This window comes from Cuculus canorus, chromosome W, assembly GCF_017976375.1.
Source record: "Cuculus canorus isolate bCucCan1 chromosome W, bCucCan1.pri, whole genome shotgun sequence".
In the NCBI taxonomy this organism is placed as follows: Eukaryota; Metazoa; Chordata; class Aves; order Cuculiformes; family Cuculidae; genus Cuculus; species Cuculus canorus.
In genome coordinates, this window is record NC_071440.1 from 1,981,500 (window position 1) to 2,002,475 (window position 20,976).

At 45.5% G+C, this 20,976-nt stretch overlaps 1 protein-coding gene across 2 annotated transcripts in view; it reads right to left on the reverse strand.

The window, feature by feature from the left end:
• LOC128850272 (E3 ubiquitin-protein ligase RNF38-like) overlaps positions 1 to 20,976 on the reverse strand; it is a 119,200-nt gene that overhangs the window by 9,663 nt on the left and 88,561 nt on the right. For both annotated transcript variants that reach the window (XM_054053287.1, XM_054053288.1), the window contains 5 exons: positions 8,221 to 8,391; positions 5,085 to 5,246; positions 3,836 to 3,942; positions 1,850 to 1,934; positions 250 to 371 (listed from right to left, as the gene is read on the reverse strand). In XM_054053287.1, the coding sequence (XP_053909262.1) occupies positions 250 to 371; positions 1,850 to 1,934; positions 3,836 to 3,942; positions 5,085 to 5,246; positions 8,221 to 8,391 (647 nt within the window). The remainder of the gene's footprint in view (positions 1 to 249; positions 372 to 1,849; positions 1,935 to 3,835; positions 3,943 to 5,084; positions 5,247 to 8,220; positions 8,392 to 20,976) is intronic.

The window sequence follows — 20,976 nt, forward strand, 5'->3', positions numbered from 1 at the left end:
AAAATTTGGAAAACTTTTTAAAAATACTGAATAACTAAATTTGAACATCTAAATGAAGTGAGACTATGCAACAACTTAAACCAAGGTTAATGATATGTGATTTGAAAAAAAGGTTTAAGAAAATTTATCTTTTTTATTTGAGTGCTTTTAGAGCACTTGTGTTACAGTATTTGCCTAGTTGAGGCTGCAGCCTAAAGGAATGGAAACGCAGTCATGTAAAGTATGTAAATTTGAAACAAATGTACTTACAATGTCTGTTCTGACTGATGATTGCTTGGATTGAACCTGTAAGATGGAAGCTGTTCAATGTCTGCCTTTGTCAGTCCTCGAGGTTTTGCTTCTCCTAGACGTTCTGCCAAATTCAACAGTGCCTACAAAACAAGGAATTTGGACTTTTTTACATTCATTGCTCAAACAATCTCCAGTTCTACCTGAAGTGATGTCTTCTGCCATGTCACTATCCCACCAGGTAGCACAACCCATATCTCCATCAAGACTTGTTTAGTTTTGCTTCTTTCTCTCTACAACTGCAAGTGCTATGGAAAGATGTCTTTCAAAGCCTGATCATTGATGAATCCTTCGGAACTGCATAAGAGAGTATCTTTGGGATTTCCAAATATCCATGACCTAACTGTTAATCACTCCTGCGGCTGTATTTACAGCCTGATATATATTTTGCTTTGGAAGTGAACCCCCTTCCCTCATCCCCCACACAGTAGCGTGAGTAACCAGAAGGAAATGTTGACAAACTTACTTTCTAGGAATATGCAATGAGCCTAGCTCTATGTATCCAAGAGTATAAAGGGGCAACTTTTGACTCCCATTCCACTTCTTGGGCTAGCTGAATTGAGACATGGAGATTTTATGCTGACCCTTTGGAAATGAAGGCATAATATCAAATTGAAGAGAGACACTTTCTGATTAAAATTTGTACTCATTCATACAGGTAGAACACTGTACCTAAGTGATCCTCATGTAAATAATTTCTGCTCCCTCATGAGGGCCTTCAGAAAAGCATCTATATCATCTTGACAAAGAACTGAAGCACAGAAATTAAGAGATTTGATGAAATATGCAGAAACATATTAGTCAAACAGCCCAAAACCTGGAGCCCAACATGTCAGCTACAATATGTTTCTTTTAACTAGCACAAGAAGCATTGTAGGAGAGCTTGTCATTACACTGTAAATGCTATGCAACTGCATAAATACACAGCTCTGAACAGAAGCAAGGAGAAATAAACACATGATGGGGGGTAGGCGGCAGCTGAGGTTTTCTGAACAGCATCTGATGGGAATCCAACAGCCTGAGAAGCAGCAAGGACAAGAGTTGGGATCAACCCTCAGTTATCTAAGACATCATTTACATTTTATTTCAAAATATGAGACTTGCTGCACTCTCCTTATTGTCAAGAGAAAATATACATTAAGAGATTCTTGCCAACATCACATTTACCTGAATTCATCCTATAATGTAAACAGTAATCTGTAAAGTTGGCAAGGCACATAAAAACCACTAAGTTATAGCATATTCAATAGAATAGAATATTTATGCTTGATATTTACAAATCAAGCAAAATGCAAAAAGAAGAATCATATCTAGAATGGAAAGTTGAGGAATTTAACCATCGCTAAACTGAAAGGATAGATTCTGGGGAAAGGCAATGGAAACAAAATAAGAGTATTTCTGACATACCGTGTTAGAAACTAGTATGAAAAAAATGTTTCTAGATTCTGTCTTCATAAACATTACAATTATTCAATCCTGGTTTTGTCTTTGAAAAGCAAACCAATTTAAGCTCAAGTATTGAGTTAACCTCTTCTCATGAATTTGTATTTCACAAACCAACCTCATAGTTTTCCACCTCTCCATCATCAACGTCCAACTCAAAGCTGAAAGCTGGTCCAACTGCAGGTGGCACTGGAAGCACTGATCTGACAGAAGAACAAAAACCAGTAAGACTCAATATCTTCCTGTGGGAAAGCATGCAAGCATATGACAGAAGTAGAGTTGTTATTGACCCTTCTTAAATCAACAAATTCTAAGAAACGGTAAAAATGTTAAATCTGAAATTAAAAAATAAAATTCAAAGTAAAAGAGTTAATGGAAAGCTGATTGTGCCACTTAATACTCACTGTAATGCATTTTTAAATTTCATGTATATTGTTATGACAACTCATTCTTACATTAAGGCTCAGTGTTATTAATCTCTTGATAGCCTGCATCAACTATCCCGGTGCTATTTTAGAATCATAGAATTGCTAGGTTGGAAAAGACCTTTGAGATCATCAAGTCCAACCATACCCGTCCACTACTAAATCATGTCCCCAAGCACTTCATCTACCTGTCTTTTAAATATCTCCAGGAATGGTGACTCAATCACCTCCCAGGGCAGCCTCTGCCAGTGCTTGAGAACTCTTTTGGTGAAGAAATTTTTCCTAATATCTAGTTTAAATATCCCCTGGTGCAACTTGAAGCCATTCCTTCTTGTCCTATCACTTGTTATTTGGGAGAAGAAGCCAGCACCCTCCTCTCTACAAACTCCTTTCAGGCAGTTATAGACAGTGATAAGGTCTCCCCTCAGCCTCCTCTTCTGTAGTCTAAACAACCCCAGTTCCCTCAGCTGCTCCTCATAAGACTTGTGCTCCAGACCCTCCACACCTCCGTTGCTCTTCTCTGGACACTCTCCAGGACTTCAATGTCCTTCTTGTAGTGAGGGGCCCAAAACTGAATACAGGATTCGAGGCACAGCCTCACCAGTGCTGAGTATAGGGGCACAATCACTTCCCTGGTCCTGCTGGCCATGCTGTTTCTGATACAAGCCAAGAGGCCATTGCCCTTATTGGCCACCTGGGCCACTGCTGGCTCATATTCAGCTGCTCTCACCCCTAGGTCTTTCTCCTCTAGGCAGCTTTCCAGTCACTCTTCCCCAAACCTGTAGTGCTGCACAGGCTTGTTGTGTCTCAAGTGCAGGACTCTGCACTTGGCCTTATTGAACTTCATCCCATTGACCCTCAGTCCATTGATCCAGTCTGTCCAGATCCCTCTTTAGATCCTCCCTACCCTCCAGCAGATCGACACTTCCTCAAGCTTAGTGTCATCTGCAAACTGAGGGTCCATTCAATCCCCTCATCCAGGTCATTAATAAAGATATTGAACACAACTGGACCCAGCACTGAGCCCTGGGGGACAAATTTTGATGCAAGTCAAACTGTAGAGTCAAAAACTATAGATATTGTAGCAAAACCACAAATGAAAAAGTTTATCTCTCTGTCAATGATGCATTTAAAATACATCCTCATTTTCTAAGTTTTTTTGTATTCATTTAAAAAACAGAACCTACAATGAACACTAAATTCCATATCACATATCTAAACTATAGCAGATGGAATCTACTTTAAAAGGTTAATGATAATCCCTTAATGTAACTTCTCCAGTCCATTCTCTTCCCGAAATGGTTAATTCCATGCAGAACTTTAAAAGCTGTAACAGATTATCAGTTCAGAAGAAAGATATAACTCATAACTATTATCCAAGATTAAAGTGTAACCCTTCCTCATTGAACATCTTCAAAGAGATTTCAAAAGAAAGAAGAGGTATAGCAAATACTAAAACAACATTATCATCAAATTGTTCACTTGTATTTTATTTCTCCTTGCTCAGGTATGTATGCTGTTCAAATAGACTGGAAACTTTAAATATAACTACAACTTTTCTTCTTCCTTGGGATTGTCTGAACTGTCTTTACCCTGCAGTAAAGCCCAAACATAAAAAAAAATCAACTAGTTTACAGAGTTATTTAGAAGTCTATGAGTACAATGTGCTTTGGACTTACAGCACATATGGTAATACGCTGGAATGGTACGAGTGTGGTGGCATTGGTTGCTGCGATCTGTATCTACTGCGCCCTGTGAGTCTTCGAGGCATAAAAGGTGGGTAAGGCTGTAAAAAGGAAGAAAAACTTTAATATTTTCTTGTCTTATTTAATAATGAAAATAAATGAAAAGTGAATGTTGAAATACATTTTAAATAAGGCATTATCCAAAAAAACTAGCCCTGTCCAAGCCAAAAAATACCACCCTTTCCAAACAATTGTTTTGATCAATAAATCTCATCAGTAATATATAATTATACTAGCCTTCAGGGAAAAAAAAGGTAACAATGCTAACCGGAAACCCTTGCAGGCTAGCTAATAAGCATTTTGTAAGGCTTAGCATATATATGGTCTGGTTTGCACAGGCAGGAATTGAATTGGTGAACATGCTGCAAACCAAAAGCCGAGTGCTTTTGACCTGGTGCAATGCGCTGGCTTGTGCAACTGGTTGGGTAGGGATGATATTTTAAAACACCATATATACAGGAGTTCTTTTGCTGGTATAAGCCAAATATCCATTAGGGGGCATTGCCAGGTTGATCCACGGGTTTAAATAAAGAGCAAGGTTTAAAATTAATGAATAAAGAAATGACATTCAGAGTTGGGCTCAATTCCGTTCACTTTTGGGAGGAGGGGCTGCAGCCTTTCAACTGCATACAGATATAGTGCCTAAAGAGACATTCAGATTTACAGCTTCAACACATTCTTTCCATAGACTATTTTCCTGTTTTTGATCTGCATGCAAATCTCTTTAGTTTACTTACATAATCCTCAGTATGACTGTTTAAAACATCTTGCACTGTCTACTAAAATGGGAGCAGGTAAAGAACTGTAACTTAGACATAAGTTTTAGACATTTTAGTTTTCTAAAAGTACTCAATAGTGAAAAAAATATTAGCAGATTTTTAGAACCAAAATTCACACACTACTACTGAAATGATATTCGGAGACCTTGAGGCATTTACTTTTATGAAAAAGGATCGCTCAGAGATTTTGTTAGCATGTATTCATTCTTCCAAGTTTGAACCTCCAGACTATACAAATTAAGTCTAACTGTAAAAAACAACCACCCTGACTTTCCACAGCTGCAGCCAGTAATGAAATTCAGTGGCAAAATTGCCATTTTTCAATAAAATGGTTATAACTTAAAGCAAGATCAAGAACTTGAACTCAGCATGCATGAGGACGTACTACAAAAATCAACACTTACAGCTCCAAATGAAACCTCTTGGTGTAAAGGATCATGGGTTAAGAACTGGAAAGGAGCTGAGGAAGTCAATGTTGGTGGATGAGTTGATGGAGGGTAGGTAAAGCTTCCTATAGGAAGGTGTTCTCCAAGCAGTTCTACTTCATTCTCTATCCTTTGAAGTGGCTAAAAGAAACATAGGGTTTGTTGTATTAATAGAAAACCATTTTTTAAATTTATTTTTTAATACCAAACCACACAGCTCCAATTATATGTTCTGAGGAGCTGTACTGAGTATATGTGCCAAGGTTTTGAGGAGGAGGGGCCTGCAGGGGTGGCCTCTGTGGGAAGAGGTAAGGGCCTGCTTTGTGCCAGACACAGCTGGTTCCAGCTGGCTTGGCAATGGACCCACCGCTGGCCACAGCTGAGCCAATCAGCAGTGTTGGTGGTGTCTCTGTGCTAACATATTTAAGAAAGGGAAAAAAAAAATGCTGGGCAGCAAGAGGAGGAGGGAACAAAAAGAGTGAGAAACAGCAGAGGGAACACCAAGGTCAGAGAAAGGAGGAGGAGGAAGAGGAGCTCCATGGCACCAGAGTAGATATTCCCTGCAGCCCATGGAGGACCCACTCTGGAACAGATTGATATTTCCCAAAGGAACTGTGGCTCCTCGAGAACCCATGCCAGAGCTGATTTTCCTCATAGGATCGCAGCCCATGAAGAACCCATGCTGGAGCAGAGGAAAGGTGTGAAAAGGAAGGTGCAGCAGAGAATGACTGCTATATACTGACCATAACCCTTCCATTCCTTCCCCCTCTAGTGCCACTTTGGCAGGAAGAGGAATCTGGAGGAGAAGAACTACAAGCAGTGGATGAGGACTGTGTCAGGGATTTGATTACTTGAGAGAACTTGACCCAATCAAGTCCGTGGGACCAGATGAACTACATCCAAGGGTTCTGAGGGAACTGGCCGATGTCCTTGCAAGGCTGCTCTCTATCATCTTTAAAAGGTTGTAGAGATCAGGGGGAGATCCCTGACAACTGGAGAAAGACAAACATTGCATTCATCAACAAAAAAAGGCCAAAAGGACAATCTGAGAAACAACAGGCCAGTCAACCTTACTTTGGTCCCTGAGAAAATCATGAAGCGAGTCTTCTTGGAACGTATTTCTGGGCAAATTGATGAGAGAACAGCCAACATGGCTATACCAAGGGAAAATCATGCTGGATCAACCAGCTTGTCTAGTATGATAAAGTGACTGGATTTGTGGATGAGAGGAGAGCAGTGGATGTCATTTACCTCAACTTTAGCAAGGCTTTTGACACTATCATCTCCCACAGTGTTCTTGTAACCAAGTTTGGATGTTACAGTCTGGGTGGATGGACAACCAGATGGATAAAAACATGGTTGGATGATCAGGCTTAGATCATAATGGTTAATGGGTCATACTCTACCAAGATGCTGGTAACAAGTGGTATGCCACAGGGACCTATCCTATTTAACAACATTATCAATCACCTGGAAGAGACAGTCTCTGTCCTTGGAAGTTTTCAAGACCCAACTGGAAAAAGCCTTGAGCACCCTCACCTGACCTTATAGCTGATCGTGTTTTCAACAGAAGGTTAAACTAGAGACCTCATGAAGCATCTTTCAACCTGAATTATTCTCTGATCCTGTGATCCTATGATCCCTTTCATCAGACTGTATATGTAAGGCAGCAACTGACTTCCTTAATAGAGACGTTCTCAAACCGAAGAGAATAGTTTTATTTCACTACCATAAAGAATAATTGAAGGCACACTGATGTATGAAGAATTAAGAAGTTTCTTACAAAAGCAACTCAGCATTTCCCTGTGAAGCAAAAATCTTCATTATGAACACCATGCTTTATACTTATATATAACCTATTGCCATTTTACAGGCTAGATATGTTATCTTGAAGTTATACTTTTGCTATTAGAAAAGATCAATTCAAATCTCAGCTCATTTTGGTCTAATTTTTCAGGAAAACCTTAACTCTACTATTTCACTAATTCACCCTTCTTTTCCCAGTACTGAATTCCACACATTTCAAAACAGTCAGATATGAAAGTCATCTTGTGGAAGAAAAGGAAAAGGAAAATTGTTTACCCATTCTGCTGAACAAACTTTAAATAGTCAGCATTTTTAAGGCAATAATTCTTCCAGTAAGACATGACAGCAAAAAATCAAGCTATCAAACAGAGCTAAAAGTTAACATGGGAGCCTATTCCTGAAGCTAAATTAGCAATCTAAGTTAAGAAAGAAGCCCTGACATTTTCTGATGGAAGACATCCCGATTACTGGAGAAAATGTGCAGAACCGTTCCCCTATGACTATAATGAAATTAATACAATAGTGCCGATATCTGACATTTAACACAGCAGTATTTCATAGAACCATAGAATCGTTTGGATGTAAAAGACCTTTGAGATCATTGAGTCCAACCGTACCTGTCTACTACTAACCCATGTCCCTGAGCACTACATCTACCTGTCTTTAAAATACCTCCAGGGATGGGGACTCCACCACCTCCCAGTGCCTGAGAACCCTTTTGGTGAGGAATTTTTTCCTAATATCTAATCTGAACCTCCCCTGGTGCAAGAGTCAATTATTTCCATAAGCAAGGGAGAAAAGAGGTTCCACTAGGCTGCAGAAGGTTTAATACTTTTCGCACTAGTATTCAAGGGGGATACAGTGGTCACTTTAAATAAACTGTGAATTTATGTGGTAGAAACATGCAATAGGAATAATGCTTTGTGCTTTCTGATCTCTCTACAAAGTTTTTTCTCTGATACCACTGCTGCACTACACTTAGATCTTTATATTCCCTTTTACTTTCTGGAAGAACATCACCTACAGAAACAGTACATGAAGCAAACTTATGTCAGACTGACAGCAGTACAGAGTGGGCAACAGCTGAGGAAATCTTAAGAGAATCAAAATGAATTTAAAAACAAAGTTTTTTTTTTTTTTTTTCTTCAGCCTAAGTCTTGCTCAGGTAGCACTACTATAAAAACCCTATTGCTTACTCTAAGTCAGATCCATTTGTTCTCTCAATCAGAATGTTATTAGAAGGACAAGAGCATTGTTTGCTGATAAACCCCCAAATATTTTGCGAGAGGAGATAAGAAGCATTACTTACTGAACGTGACTGCTGTGCCTGGAAGGGAACAAATTGCCCTGGAGGTGGCAGGTGAGATGGGTGATGTGGAGAGAGGTGAGGAGGATGCAAAAGGAATGGGTCATTAGAAACCAACGGCGGGAATGCTGCATATGGTACTGGTAGATGTTGGACTGAGCACGCCTGAAGCATCTGAAAGAAAATGAACATTTTTTACATCTAGAGTGAAAGGAGATTATTAAAAGAAAGCAGTCCACTTACCCTTAGCTTACAAACACAGCCCACAGAATAATTCATTCAGAAACTCAATGAGCAGTGATTCTAGTACAGAACAAGGTCTAAAAGCGTGATGCTACCAGCTACACTTGCAAGGTGCAAAGGGTGTTTTATTTCAGATTAAGTCAATAGGAGTCAGGGGTGTTCATTCTGCATTATGAGGCCCATATTCCCAAGGCAGGGGAGCAGGTGTACTTACCGTAATAGCTTCTATCCTTCCCATATATTACATTTACAGACACATGCCAAGAAAACAAGCACTAGTCAGAACTGAGGGACTCCTAAATGTCAGATTGTGCCCTGAACAACTTTGCTGCCTGAAGTTGGGCCCCTTCTCTTCCTTCTCCTCTTGCTGCTACCCGTTGTCCCTTTTTCCTCTGACCTGGGACTTTGAGGTGATCTACTGAAAGAAAACGGCATCCATCTGCTGCAACTACAAGACTGTGGCTGTAACCCAAACAAACACTACAGCCTACCTATGCTGACATCTCCACCCAAACAGAACTCCCAAGGATCGATATAGCTGTCTAGACCTCAGGCTTCATGGAGTTCCAGTATCTGGAAGTCCATCTAGCACCTAGAGGCAGCAGTGGATGTCATAGCTGCACAAGTGTGCTCAGCTGGAAGAGCTCCTCAGACAAGTAGCTATGTAACAAGAGGAGCTCAATAAGCAGTGCAGTATCTGGGAATGTGAGCAGGAGATTGATGCATGGTATTGTGCACTGTCCCAGGCTGAACGACAGCCCTACGTTAAGGCTGTGCAAGGGGAAGGTAAGTGGAATGACTACATCAGTGGACAAGGGAAGAGCTATGGATGTCATCTGTATCTGGACTTCTGTAAGGCCTTTGACACAGTCCCCCGCAATATCCTTCTCTCTAAAGTGGAGATATGGATTTGATGGATGGACTGTTCGGTGGATCAGGAATCGGTTGGATGGCCACATCCAGAGGGTAGTGGTCAAAGGCTCAATGTCCAAATGGAGGCAAGTGGTGTCCCTCAGGGGTCCATATTGAGACCAGTGCTGTTTAATATCTTCATTAATGAAATAGACAGCAGGATTGAGTGCACCCTCAGCAAGTTTGCAGATGACACCAAGCTGAGTGATGCAGTTGACTCACTTTAGGGAAGGGATGCCATCTAGGGAACCTGGACAAGCTGGAGAAGTGGGACCAGATGAACCTCATGAAGTGTAACAAGGCCAAGAGCAAGGTCCTGCGCCTGGGTCAGGGCAATCCCCAATATCAGTACAGACTGGGGAATGAATGGATTGAGAGCAGCCTTGTGGAGAAGAACTTGGGCATACTGGTGGGTGAAAAACAGGATGTGAGCCAGCAATGTGTCCTTGCAGCCCAGAAAGCCAATCATATCCTGGGCTGCATAAAAAGAAACATGACCAGCAGGTCAAGGGCGGTGATTCTTCCCCTATGCTCCTCTCTAATGGGGCCCCACCTGGAGTCCTGCATTCAGCTCTGGGTCGCCCAATACAAGACAGACATGGATCTGTTGGAAGGGGTCCAAAGGAGGGCCATGAAAATGATCAGAGGGCTGGAACACCTCCCCTATGAAGAAAGGCTGAGAGAGCTGGGGTTGTTCAGCCTGGAGAAGGGAAGGCTCCAGGGAGACCTTATTGCATCCTTTCAATCACAGAATCATAGAATCATGGAATAGTTAGGGTTGGAAGGGACCTTAAAGATCATTTGGTTCTAACGCCCCTGCCATGGCCAGGGACATCCCACAAGATCAGTCTGCCCAAGGCCTCATCCAGCCTGACCTTGAATACCCCCAGGGATGGGGCATCCACAACTTCCCTGGGCAACCTGTGCCAGTGCCTCACCACTCTCACGGCGAAGAAATTCTTCCTTATATCAAGCCTAAATCTGCCCCTCTCCAGTTTATACCTGTTCCCACTCACCCTATCCCCACAAGCCTTTATGAACAGTCTCTCTCCAGATTTCTTGTAGTTCCCTTCAGGTATTAGAAGGTCGCTACAAGGCCTCCCCGGAGCCTTCTCTTCTCCAGGCTGAACAATCCCAACTCTCTCAGCCTGTCTTCATAGCAGAGGTGCTACAGCCGTCTGACCATCTTTGTAGCCCTCCTCTGGACCCGTTCCAACAGCTCCATATCTTTCTTATGTTGAGGATTCCAGAACTGGACACAGCATTCCAGATGAAGTCTCACAAGAGAGAAATAGAGGGACAGAATCACCTCCCTCTCCCTGCTGGCCACACTTCTTTTGATGCAGCCCAGGATACGGTTGCCCTTTTGGGCTGCGAGCGCACATTGCCGGCTCATGTCAAGCTTCTCATCAACCAGCACACCCAAGTCCTTCTCTACAGGGAAGCTCTCAATCACATCATCCCTCATCATGTACTGAAACTGGGGATTGCCCTGACCCAGGTGTAGGATCTTGCATTTGGCCTTGTGGAACCTCATGAGGGTCACACAGGCCCACTTCTCCAGTCTGTCCAGGTCCCTCTGGATGACATCCCATCCTTCTGTTGTGGCAACTACATCACTCAGCTTGGTGTCATCTGCAAACTTGCTGAGGGTGCACTCAATCTCACTGTCAATATCATTGATGAAGATATTAAATAGCACCGGTCCCAGTATGGACCCCTGAGGGACACCACTCATCACAGATCTCCATCTGGACTTTGAGCCATTGACCACTACTCTTTGAATACGACCATCCAACCAGTTTCTTATCCACCTTAATGTTCACCCATCAAATCCATATCTCTCCGATATAGAGAGAAGGATGTTGTGGGGGACCTTGTCAAAGGCTTTACAGAAGTCCAGATAGATCACATCTGTCAGTTTACTCATGTCCACTGATGTGTTCACCCCATCACAGAAAGCCACTAGGTTGGTCAGGCAGGACTTGTCCTTGGTGAAGTCATGCTGGCTGCCACTAATCAACTCCCTGTCCTCCATGTGCTTCAGCATAGCTTCTGGGAGGATCTGTTCCATGATCTTCCCAGGCACAGAGGTGAGGCTGACAGACTGGTAGTTCCCAGGGTCATCTTTTCTACCCTTTATAAAATTGGGCACAACGTCACCCTTCTTCCAGTCACCAGGGACTTCTCCTGACTGCCATTTTTAAAATATCATGGTGAGTGGCTCGGCAACCACATCGGCCAATTCCCTCAGGACTCTGGGATGCATCTCCTCAGGCCCCATAGACTTCACAGAATCACAGAATCACAAGGTTGGAAAGGACCCATTGGATCATCGAGTCCAACCATTCCTAACACTCCCTAAACCATGTCCCTAAGCACTTCATCCACCCGTTCCTTAAAGACCTCCAGGGAAGGCGACTCTACCACCTCCCTGGGCAGCCTGTTCCAGTACCCAATGACTCTTACTGTGAAGAATTTTTTTCTGATATCCAACCTGAACGTCCCCTGGCGGAGCTTCAGGCCATTCCCTCTTCCCCTGTCCCCTGTCACTTGGGAGAAGAGGCCAGCTCCCTCCTCTCCACAACCTCCTTTCAGGTAGTTGTAGAGAGTAATAAGGTCTCCCCTCAGCCTCCTCTTCTCCAGGCTAAACAACCCCAGCTCTCTCAGACGCTCCTCGTAAGACTTGTTCTCCAGCCCCCTCACCAGCTTCGTTGCTCTTCTCTGGACACGCTCCAGAGCCTCAACATCCTTCTTGTGGTGAGGGGTCCAGAACTGAACACAGTATTCAAGGTGCGGTCTCACCAGTGCTGAGTACAGAGGGAGAATAACCTCCCTGGACCTGCTGGTGACCCCATTTCTGATCCAAGCCAAGATGCCATTGGCCTTCTTGGCCACCTGGGCACACTGCTGGCTCATGTTCAGTCGGCTGTCAACCAGCACCCCCAGGTCCTTCTCTTCCTTGCAGCTCTCCAGCCATTCTTCCCCCAGTCTGCAGCGCTGCACAGGGTTGTTGTGCCCCAAGTGCAGGACCCGGCATTTTGCCTTGTTAAACCTCATCCCATTGGTCTCGGCCCAGCAGTCCAGCCTGTTCAGATCCCTTTGCAGAGCCTCCCTACCCTCCAGCAGGTCGACACTTCCTCCCAGCTTAGTGTCATCTGCAAACTTGCTGAGGGTGCACTCAATGCCTTCATCCAGGTCATTGATAAAGACATTGAACAGAGCTGGACCCAGTACTGAGCCCTGGGGAACTCCACTTGTGACTGGCCTCCAGCTGGAGTTAACTCCATTGACCACCACTCTCTGGGCTCGGCCATCCAACCAGTTTTCAACCCAGGAGAGTGTGCGCCTGTCCAGGCCAGAGGCTGACTGTTTCTGAAGCAGAATGCTGTGAGAAACTGTGTCAAAGGCTTTACTGAAGTCCAAGAAGACTACATCCACAGCCTTTCCCCCATCCAGTAGTCGAGTGATTTTGTCATAGAAGGTGATCAGGTTAGTTTGGCAAGATCTGCCTTTTGTAAACCCATGTTGACTGGGCCTGATCACCCGGTTCTCTTGCATGTGCTTCATGATAGCACTCAAGATTACCTGTTCCATGACTTTCCCTGGCACTGAGGTGAGACTGACAGGCCTGTAGTTCCCCGGATCCTCCCTGCAACCCTTCTTGTAGATGGGCACAACATCAGCCAGCCTCCAGTCTAGTGGAACTTCCCCAGTCAGCCAGGAACTCTGGAAGATGATGGATAGGGGTTTGGAAAGGACATCCGCCAGCTCCTTCAATACTCTTGGGTGGATCCCATCCGGCCCCATAGACTTGTGGGCGTCTAGCTGAGCAAGCAAGTCTCTAACTGCCTCCTCTTGGATCATGAGAGCCTCAATCTGCCCCTCTAACTCTTGGATTTGTAAACAGAAGGAACAACTTTCTTTGCTATTAAAGACTGAGGCGAAGAAGGCATTAAGTACCTCAGCCTTGTCCTTATCCCCTGTCACTGTTATTCCTTCTGCATCCAATAGAGACTGGATATTCTCCCTCGTGAACTTATAAATGTTCAGGTTCCTCAGGTGCCCATGAACCTGATCCTCCTCTACTGTGGGAGGGTTTTTACCCCCCCGGTCACCATCTTGCTGTCCCATGACCCAGGAGGGGTGAGGAGAGCGCTTATCGGTGAAGACTGAGGCAAAAAAGTTGTTAAGTACCTCAGCCTTCTCCTCGTCTGTTGATACGAGGTCACCATTCCCAACCATCAGTGGGGGTGCGTTCTCTTTGACCTTCCTCTTCCGACTGATGTACCTGTAGAAGCCCTTCTTGTTAGTCTTCATTTCCCTTGCCAAGTTCAGCCCCAGCTGCACCTTGGCCTTCCTTACCTCATCCCTACACAACCGGTCAGCGTCCCTATACACTCCCCAGGTTCCCTGTCCCTGCTTGCACTGCCTGTGCAGTTCCCTCTTCTTCTTTAGTATAACCAGCAGGTCTCAACTCAGCCACGCTGGTCCCTTCCCTTTCCTGTCTGATTTTCTACATATGAGGACTGAGCGCTCTTGCGCTTTATGGAAAGCATCCTCAAATATTTGCCAGTTCTGTTCCACTCCTTTGTCCCCAAGGACCATGTCCCCAGGGGGTCCTTATGAGTAACTCCTTGAAGAGCTGGAAGTCTACTTTCCTGAAATGTAGGGTCCTGAATATACTCCTCACCTGTCCCATATCCCTCTGGACCTTGAACTCCACCAGTGCACAATCACTGCAACCCAGGCTGCCTCTGATCCTAATGTCACTGATGAGTTCACTTGTATTAGTGACCTTCAGGTCCAGTATTGCATCCCTTCGGGTGGGGATCTCTATCAGCTGGACTAAGAAATTATCTTCAATGCACTCCAGGAGTCTCCTGGATTACCTACAGCTTGCCGTGCTACTTTTCCAGCATATGTCGGGGTGGTTGAAGTCCCCGAGTAGGATGAGAGTTTGTGATCGTGAAGCCTCCTGTAGCTGGAGGAAGAAGACTTCATCGGTTGGCTCTCCTTGATTGGGTGGCCTGTAGTAGACACCAACCACAAGGTTCCCGTTGGTTCCTCTCTCTTTAATTCTGACCCACAAACTTTCAACCTGTTTGTGGCTACTCTTCAACGACAGCCCTTCACATTCTATCCCTTTCCTGATATAGAGGGCAACGCCTCCACCCCTCCTACCCGGTCTGTCCTTTCTGAACAGCGTGTAGCCGTCCATAGCCACACTCCAGTCATGGGATTCATCCCACCAAGTTTCAGTGATGAAACTTCAGTATATGAAGGGGGCTTATAAGAAAGACAGAGAAAGACTTTTTACCAGGGCCTGTAGTGACAAGACAAGAGGCAATGGTTTTAAACGGAAACAGGGGAAATTTAGATTGGATAAAAGGAAGAAATTATTTATGATGAGGGTGGTGAGACCCTGGAACAGATTGCCCAAAGACGTTGTGCATGCCCCATCATTGGGAAGTGTTCAAGGTCAGGTTGCACAGAGGTTTGAGCAACCTGATCTAGTGAATGATGTCCCTGCCCACGGTAGGGAGGTTGGACCTTTGAAGGTCCTTTCCAACCCAAACCATTCTATGAGTCTATGATTCTAAGTTATAAGTAGCCTTAAAAGTTCTGCTCATTTCCATGTTTTGAGTGGAGCCTTATGCTCTGGAGTGAAAACTCTTCCTCTGACTTATGAAGGCATCACCCAGAGACAGTTTCCAATAAAAGCAGACCTCTCCCCATTTAAAAAAATAGAGCAATAACAGAAAATGTATTTTTTAAGCTCAAATTCTGTGCCTCATTTCTACATATCTTAATACTGTGAATTGAGTAGATGAGTATGTAGAATGCAAGTTCAGCCTTAGCTAGAACATCCAAATAGAGTATCTTACCGTTGTGGTTTTTTTTCGTTTCTGTGTTTTTAAAAAAGAACAACTTAGAAATGTCCCTGCAAAATGCCGTAGCTCCTACTAACTATGTAGGATAGATGAGAATGTGGTGATTGAGGAATGGCATTTACCAGTATTTAAAGAACCTCGAGGGCAGAAGACATGACTGCTGAGGAGATTAATGACACGGACTCCAATATCTTGGATCGAAGACCTTTATTGCTCTTAGTGAGCTCCTTATATACACAATGTTATGTTACATCTAAAACTTGGCATCCTTTGATTGGTTACAAACAACTGTTCATGCGTATAAGCTTATACTACTATTGGTTAGTTGCTACTGTCCACACGCCTAGATCAAATGCTTACTTGGTTAATTAGCTTTGCATATTTTACATGCTTTTCCCCTAAGTTATCATGAATTCTACTTTTCTAGCTTACACCTCCCTCTCAGCTTCTGGGCATAGAGCCATAGCTTACTGTTGCTGTCCGTTGTTTCCTTTTACCGCACTGTTCATGGTCCTTCAAGGGCATCATGGCCTTCGTTACTATAAAATGTTTCTACAGACTACCTTGAAAGAAATGATGGAAGATTTGTAGGCTCTGTCTGTAATAGTGAAGACATAAGGTGCCAGGAGTTAAAAAAAATAATGTAATTGAGACATGGATATAAGATCTTTAAGCTTTCCTCTGTGTAGCAAAAGCAACTTAATAGTTGCAAGCTTGCAAATGTTCCTGAAGCTACTCTGTGTTGTATCCATGTAAATGTTGCACCTCTAAGTTATAAAGTCTTGGATTCATGTCCAAGTATTTGAAGCCTAGTGTCACATTCTACAAAAGGTTAATTTGATAGTTATGAGCATCTGATTGGCTTTTTCTTTAATTCAAGTATGTCTTATTTTGCAGTATCTGCTTTAGCAAGAGGTAAGAACCCCAAGTATTTTAGATATTCCTAGTGCATAAATCATAGAATCATAGAAACATTAAGGTTGGAAAAGACCTCTAGGATCATCAAGTCCAACCATCAGCACACCACCACCATGCCCACTAAACCACGTTCCGAAGTTCCATATCTACATGTTTTTTGAACACCTCCAGGGAAGGAGACACCACTACTGCCCTGGGCAACCTGTGCCAATGCTTCACCATTCTTTCAGAAAAGAAAACTTTCCTAATATCCAGTCTAAACCTCTCCTGGCGCAGCTTGAGGCCATTCCCTTTTGTCCCACCACCTATCACTTGGGCAAAGAGACCAACCCTCACCTCTCTACAACCTTCTTTCAGGTAGTTGTAGAGAGCGATAAGGTCTTCCCTCAGCCTCCTCTTCTCCAGACTAAACAACTCCAGTTCCCTCAGCCACTCCTCATAAGAGTTGTGCTCCAGACCCTTCACCAGCTTTGTTGCCCTCCTCTGGGCACACTCCAGCAGCTCAATGTCTTTCTTGTATTGAGAGGCCCAAAACTGAACACAGAATTCAAGGCGCAGCCTCAACAGCGTTGAATATAGCACAATCACTTCCCTACTCCTGCCAGCCACACAACTTTTGATACAAGCCAGGATGCTATTGGCCTTCTTGGCCACCTGGGCCACTGCTGGCTCATGTTCAGTCAGCTGTTGATCAGCACCCCCAGGTCCTTTTCCACCAGGCAGCTTTCCAGCCACTCTTCCCCAAGCCTGTAGTGCTGCATGGGGTTGTTATGACCAGGGTGAGCAAACAAGGTGTGGCGTGGCAGAAGGGAGTGGTGCGGCAGTTGGTGCAGGCAGGGCATGCAGGGAGGGTGCCTCTTTGAAGGGGGGCATTCCACTGTCTGAGTGGGTGTCCCGAGGTACACAGAACCCAGCACCTGGGCACATTCTGTGACCACCTGCACAGGTCAAGGGCTCTCGTCCTACCTGACCCTCAACGCAGAATGGTGGGCACTCGTCTGAGGGCAAAGACTGCAGCTCCGGACGGGCTGTCTGACCCATCTACCCCAGCGGTGGCCGATGCCTCCACACAGATGGAGTTGTTGAGGGGAGAGGCTGTGGTGTACACCTCAGACTGCACAAGTGCCTGGACCTTTCTCCTGGGGCAGGGGCAGGCAACAGAGCTGCCTGCAAAAGGTGTGCTCAGGCGGAGGAGCTCCTGCAGCGGGTGACTGAGCTGCAGGAGGCAGCGAGAAGGCTGTGCAGCATCAGGGAGGCTGAGAAGGAGCTGGAAAGCTGGTTCCAGGTGCAGTCTACAGTGGAACCACAGCCCACAGCCAGTCAGCTAAAACCTGCCCCACACCAGCACACACAGAAGGGAGTGAGGGGACAGTAATGCAGAAGAATGGAAGTCAGCAAGGGCAAGGAGCAGCGGGAGGAAGAGGCTTCCCCCAAAGCCAGAGGTGCCCTTGCAGAACTGCTTCACCGCTCTGCAGACTGAAGAGGAAACGCCCATCACATCAGGTGACACTGGAGCTGGGTGCCCCAGATAAGAACCAGCACAACGAAAAAAAGGTGATGGGTGACAGCAGTGGGAGACTCTTCTGAGAGGGATGGAGGCACCCATTTGCCGACCCGACCCACTCTCCAGAGAGGTGTGCTGCCCACCAGGGGCTCGTATCAGGGGCGTCACCAAGAGGCTGCCAAGCCCGGTGCAGCCATGGGCAGGGACACCTTCCACTGGATCAGGTTGCTCATAGCCTCATCCAACCTGGTACTGAGCATCTCCAGGGATGGGGCAGCCATGACTTCTCTGGGCAACCTGTGCCAGTGCCTCACCACCTTCACAGTAAAAAATTACTTCCTAATAACTAATCTAAATCTCCCTTCTTTCAGCTTAAAACCTTTACCCCTCATCCTATCCCTGCACTCCCTGATAAAGAGCCCCTCCCCATCTTTCCTGTAACCTCCTTTAAGTACTGGAAGGCTGCTCTAAGGTCTCTGCAGAACCTTCTCTTCTCTAGGCTAAACAACCTCAACTCTCTCAGCCTGTCCTTGTATGGGAGGTGCTCCAGCCCTCTGATCATCTTCATGGCCTCCTCTGGACTCACTCTAACAGATCCATGTCCTTCCTGTGCTGAGGACTCCAGAACTGAACACAGGACTCCAGGTGAGGTCTCACAAGAGCAGAGTAGAGGGGCAGAATCACCTCCCTCGCCCTGCTGCTCACACTTCTTCTGATGCAGCCCAGGATGCAGTTGGCCTTCTGGGCTGCAAGCACACATTGCTGGTTCATGTTGAGCTTCTCATCCACCAGCACTCCCAAGTCCTTCTCTTCAGCGCTGCTCTCAATCCATTCTCCACCCAGCCTGTAGTTGTTCTTGGGATTGCCCTGACCCAGGTGCAGGACCTTGCACTTGGCCTTGTTGAACTTCATGAGGTTCACACAGGCCCATCTCTCAAGCCTGTCCAGGTCCCTCTGGATGGCAACCGTTCCCTCCAGTGTGTCGATCACACCACAGTTTGGTGTTGTTGGCAAACTTGCTGAGGGTGCCCTCAATCCCACTGTCAAGAGGCAGAGGGACGGACGCAGATGCAGAGAGACAGAGATATGTGTGTACTCACAGATGCAGAGAGATGTGCCTGCACACAGACAAGGAGGAAGACGTGCACACAGGCAAACGTGTGCACAGAGGCAGAGGAAGAGAGACAGAGAAGCCCATGCACTGAGACACGCGGGGTGGTGAGGAGGGGAGAGAGAGTTGCATGTGGAAGAGAGATCAACAGATGCTTGCACAGAAAAATGCAGAAGACGCAGATAAAGAGAGACAGAGAAGCCCATGCACGGACACAGAGGAAGAGACGGAGATGTATGCACACAGACACAGAGAGAGACAGAGAAATCCGTGTGCACACAGATTCAGAAAGAGAGACAGAGAAACAGGGACAGATAGATGTATGTATGCACAGATGCAGAGGAAGAGTGGCTGAGAGATGCTCACACAGACAAATGTGGAGGAAGATAGATGCAGGCACGCACACAGAGAGACAGAGACAGGCAGAGAAACAGAGGCGTGCATGTGTGCAGGTGCAAAGGAAGAAAGACAGAGGCATGAGCAAAGATGCAGGGGAAGAAAGACAGAAAAAGAGACAGAGGCACATATGCACACAGACAGAGATGGGCGTGCACATAGATGCAGAGGATGAGAGAGAGATGGAAAGGGACAACTCTCTGTGGCCAACTCTCCACAGTGGACAACTCTCTGTAGGACAGCTCTCTGTGGGACAACTCTACACGGCCAACTCTCTGCGAGGACAACTCCACGTAAGGAGGGTAAGGGTTAGGGTTAGGGGCTCCCCACATAGAGTTGTTCCCGTGGAGAGTTGTCCTAGACTCAAGACAAAGAGAAATAGGGAGGCGCACTTGCAGAGGAATAGAGACAGACAAATGCACATGCACACAAATGTGAAGAGACACACACTCATTCAAATGCAAAGAGAGAGAGATGCACACATAGGTGCTGAGGAAGAGATGTGGGCATGCACAGACACGGAGACAGAGAGAATCAGAGAGACACAGGCATGCATAGAATTAGGCACACACAGATGCAGAAACAGAGATAAGCAGATACAGGGGAAAATAGACAGGTGTGCACGCACAAAGATGTGGAGAGATGTGTGCACATTCAGACGTAAAGAGAGATACTTGTGCACACACAGATGCTGAGGAAGAGATGTGTGTGCACAGAGATGCGTACACATGCAAAGGAGGAGAGACAAAGACACCCCACCCACCCACCCACCCACCCCAGACTGGAGCACACATAGACACAGAGAAACAGGGAGGTGTGCACACAGATGCAGAGGAAGAGAACCACCCTACCCTTAAGCAGACCAACACTCCTTCCCAACTTGGTGTCATCTACAAACTTCCTGAGTGTGCACGCAATCCCCTCATCCAGATCATTGATAAAAATATTAAACAGAACTGGACCCAGCACTGAGCCTTCGGGAACACCACTTGTGACCAGCCGCTAACTGGATTTTGCTCCGTTCACCACAACTCTTTGGGCTTGACCATCCAGCCATTTTTTTATCCAGCAAAGAGTCCACCTGTCTAAGTCATGAGCCACCAGCTTCTCTAAGAGAATGCTGTGGGAAACAGTGTCAAAGGCTTTACTCAAATCGAGGTAGACAACATCCACAGCCTTTCCCTCATCCACTTGGTGGGTCACCTGGTCATAGAAGGAGATCAGGTTGGTCAAACAGGACCTGCCCTTCATGAACCAATGCGGGCTCATTGTGATCCTCTCATTGACCTGCACTTGCCTGGTGAGTGCACTCAAGGTGAACTGTTCCATAATCTTTCCTGGTATCAAGGTCAGGCTGACAGGCCTTTAGTTCCTTGGATCTTCTTTCTGGCCCTTCTTGTAGATGAGCGTAACATTGACAAGCCTCCGGTCATATGGGACCTCCCTTGTTGACCAGGACTGCTGATAAATGATGGAGAGTGGCTTGGCAAGCTCCTCCACTAGCTCCCTCAGTACCTTTGCATGGATCCCATCTGGGTCCATAGACTTGTGAGTGTCCAGGTGGCATAGCAGGTCGTTGACTGCTTCTTCCTGGATTATGGGGGCTTTATTCTGCTCTCCATCCCTGTCTTCCAGCTCAGGGGGCTGAATAACCTGGGGATAACTGGCCTGACTATTAAAGACTGAGGCAAAGAAGGCATTAAGAACCTCAGCCTTTTCCTCATCCTCAGTAGCAATGTTCCCTTCCCTATCTAGTAAAGAACAGAGATTCTTTTTGGTTC